This window comes from Octodon degus, unplaced genomic scaffold, assembly GCF_000260255.1.
Source record: "Octodon degus isolate 3935 unplaced genomic scaffold, OctDeg1.0 scaffold00083, whole genome shotgun sequence".
NCBI lineage: Eukaryota > Metazoa > Chordata > Mammalia > Rodentia > Octodontidae > Octodon > Octodon degus.
This window is the reverse complement of record NW_004524659.1, coordinates 9,546,534-9,550,135: the sequence shown is the minus strand read 5'-3', so window position 1 is coordinate 9,550,135 and position 3,602 is coordinate 9,546,534. Positions and strand designations below refer to the sequence as shown.

The 3,602-nt window shown below is 36.9% G+C and overlaps 1 protein-coding gene across 1 annotated transcript in view; it reads left to right on the top strand.

The window, feature by feature from the left end:
- Positions 1-3,602, top strand: part of LOC111818209 (zinc finger protein 850-like) — a 144,824-nt gene that overhangs the window by 35,791 nt on the left and 105,431 nt on the right. The window contains exon 7 of the mRNA XM_023721455.1: positions 1,318-1,369. Coding sequence (XP_023577223.1) covers positions 1,318-1,369 — 52 coding nt within the window. The remainder of the gene's footprint in view (positions 1-1,317; positions 1,370-3,602) is intronic.

Here is a 3,602-nt window from a genome sequence, read left to right as displayed (position 1 = left end):
TAATCTTTCAAGCCCCAGGAAGTCACAGCTTCTATCTTGAGGCTTGATCCCAGCCAACAGCATGGAGCATTTTCATCTCGTCTCATCCTGGCTCCGAGAATACAAGCAACTTACTTTAGGCTACATAGCTTGTTGGTTTAGTATGAAAATTTGTCAGTGTTTCCCTTATGCCACTGCTTTTCTGTGTGGTAGCAAAAGTAATATTTACCATCCCTCTTTAAGGATTATGTGACCTCAATTTTGTTGAGTATTTTCCCTCCAGATGTTGTGGTGTTTTGAAAGAAGACCAGGTTTTGTTGAGTATTGTTGTGTAACTGACCAGGTTTTGTTGAGTATTTTCCATCCAGATATTGTGACTCCTTGAAAGAAGAACAATTTTTTGAGCCACTTTTCATTTGGACTTTTATGACTCTGAGTTAGTTGTTTAAACTTCTTGAACCTCCACTTCACTTACTAGTAAAATGAAGATAATAATACTTTCTTTTTCATTTTTTGAGGAGTGTATGAGATAACAACATGCACAGCAGTCGCAATACTGCTATATATATTATAGGAGAGACAGTAGATTTGTTCATTTATCTGGTTTGAGCACTTACAGTGTTGTTCTAGTGCTAAACTACACCAGTGAACCAAACAAGTACTAGTTTTCTTGGATCTTAATCTTATGTGGAAAGATAAAGAATAAACACAATGTGTATGACACTGTCAGATAAATTCTAAGAAGAATGGTGATAAATTAAAAAAAAAAACTAACTCTGGATAAGGAAAGGGGCATAAATGGAAGGAGGTTCTGTGTGGCTAAAATTTTCAGAGAAGTCTCTCTGATACGGTGACAACTCAACACACACAGGAACAGGTCCAGGGAGAGACACCTGTTGGTATTTAGAAGGCGAGCCTTCCAGATAAAAGAAAAAGCAAGAGCAACAGCCATGAAGGACAAGTGTGCATAGTGTTTAAGGAATAATACAGAGAGGAATGAATGAAAAGGAAAAGGATAGCAAATGAGATCAAAGGATAGACAGGGGCCAGATGATAACCTGCCTTGTTGGCCACAGGGTAGACTTGGATTTTCTTCCATTTGGAGTACGTGTCCTCAATATAGGTTAAGACTTTCAAGGTTAAGTTCAGCATTGAATTGAACTTTTTCACAAATTTTTTCAGATCTTGTAAAAGGTAAGACTGCTCCGCATAAGCAGGATGTGGATGTCATGAAGGACAGTAGTTGTATCTGTGAATCACACACCAGCAGCATAGAACAAGAATGTCATTTTTCCTTCTTTAACTCTTCCTTTTCAACATTTTGTTCTTTACCAAAAGAGAAACTGAAGAAGGAAGAATGGCTGTTGGCCTTTGTAACGTTATGTGTCAGGTAAGTTGCTTTGACTCTGTTAACAGACATTTTACCTCATTTTTTAAGACGGTGGGACCACAAAAAGAATGGGGACAGTCAGTCTAGACTTGGAATAATGTAGCCAGCAGTCACATATGACTATCTTGAATTGAGATAGCTAGAGCTGGAAAATACATGCTGGCTTTTGTAGATTCAGTATAAAAATGAGTGCAAGATATTTCATTACTAATTTTTACACTGATTACATGATGAAATGATAACATTTTAGATATATTGGATTAAATAATATTCGATTATTTTCACCTATTTCTACTTACTTTTTATGGTGACTATTGGAAAACTTATATATTTATCTTACATATTTCTGTTGGATGTCATTGTTATATGTCACTCTTTGGAAGCATTTTGTTATTAAGAGTAGAAGAATGAGACAATAGTAGAGTACAAATATGGAAGGGAGTTTATGTATTTATTCATGTATTTTATTATAAGATAGATGATGCAACCTTGGTTTTTATGTTGATTAGAAGGATTCAGTTGAATGAGAAACGTGATACAAAGGAGATAGTATCCTAGTGTGAACAAGCAGATGGACTGTTTTTAGGAGCGTAGAGTTTTATCCTTAGTAATGGAGGGAAGGCAGATGATATGAGAATAGGTATAGGTCAGTAAGTAGGAGGATAAGGGAATTCCAAGTGAGAATGAAGAGTTGGTGGTGGTTTGAGAAACAGAAGGCAGGATGAAGTATTTATACAGAGAGGAGAAGGAATGCTTTAGAGATGTATTGTAAAGTTATCTAATAGTCCTTGTGAGGGATGTATGATAGAATATGCTAGAAACCAACATGTGTATCAGGATCCCAGCAAGGAACTCAAAAGACTTTCTTTCCCCCACCCCTCGGGTTATTTCTGAGATACTGTTGATAGCTCATCAGGTGCCTGATTTTAGAGATGAGTTTATGGAAGGGGTTTAAATAAAGATAATTGCAAGTATGGTTGTGGGAGTCCAGAAAGGTCAGAACTCTCTTGAAGATAAGACTAGTGCTTTTCTGGATCACTGTATTTATTGGGTTTCCACAAATTGTGGGGTGCTGGAAGTTAAGAGTACAGTTGACGCAAAAGCCTGAGAAAATGAGCAGGGCCTTGACAAATTAGAACAAAGGCAGTAAATTTTGCCAATTAAAAGAGTTGTTTGATCTCTAAGGTTAGCAGTTTTATTGCCCTTGAATCCTTTGAGTGAGGTTCAGCAGACTGCAGCTGCAGCTTTATCTTGTCTTCAAAGATTGTAGTCAGCAACTTCACCCTTACACAGCCCTGCCCCACAAGATACTTTTAGGCTATAGAGAAACTATACAGAATAGTGCTATACCTGGGACTCATAAGAGCATAGATCCTTTCTAAGTGTAGGCTTGAACTGAGACAGAGCTGAGTAGAGAAGGCCCCAACAGGAACTGTGAGCTATGACTGACAAGCAGAGACTATCAAGGGTGGTGCTTCAGGGATGGCTCCAAGAAGAATAAATATATTACCTTATTCACCTCCCTCCATCTCTTGCATGTGGCTGAACGCAAATGAAAATGAAGTGGGGCAAGGGAGTTTATTGATGCAGTCAATATGTCAGCTGCCTAGAACATAGGAAAAGAAGAGGGCACGTGGAAGTTATATAACACTATGTACTTGTGTGCATTTTTCCCCCTTTACGGCATATTCTGCCTTTTTTTCACTAGGTAGAATAACTGTGTTTGATATTTTGTTATTTTTTCAATGAAAGTTAGTATATACAAACTGTAATGCTGTCATTTCAAAGCCCTGAGTACTTTCCTTCAAATATATTATAGAATGTTCATCCTTTTTTAGTACTAGAGATTAATCTTAGGCCCCATACAAAACTGTATCTCCAGGTCTTTTTAATTTTTTTGAGGCAGGATTTCATTAGTAGCCCAGGCTGGGCTCAAGCTTGTAGTCCTCATGCCTCAGCCTCCTAGTGTTAGGAGTATAGATATGTGCCGCTACATCTAGCTAAAACCAACTTTTATTCACCAAATAACAAATATTTATGATACCACATGGTAAATTTTTAAATTAATACAGGATATACATCAGCTTAAAACAAAGGTTTCTTTCCTCTTAATGCAGCTTATAGTTTATACTATAGAGTAAGCTATCTTTGGACATATAAGATTTTCCCAGATTTTTTCTATAATCTACCAAGGAAAATTCTATTGAAATCTTTTCATGTATGCTTCATTATT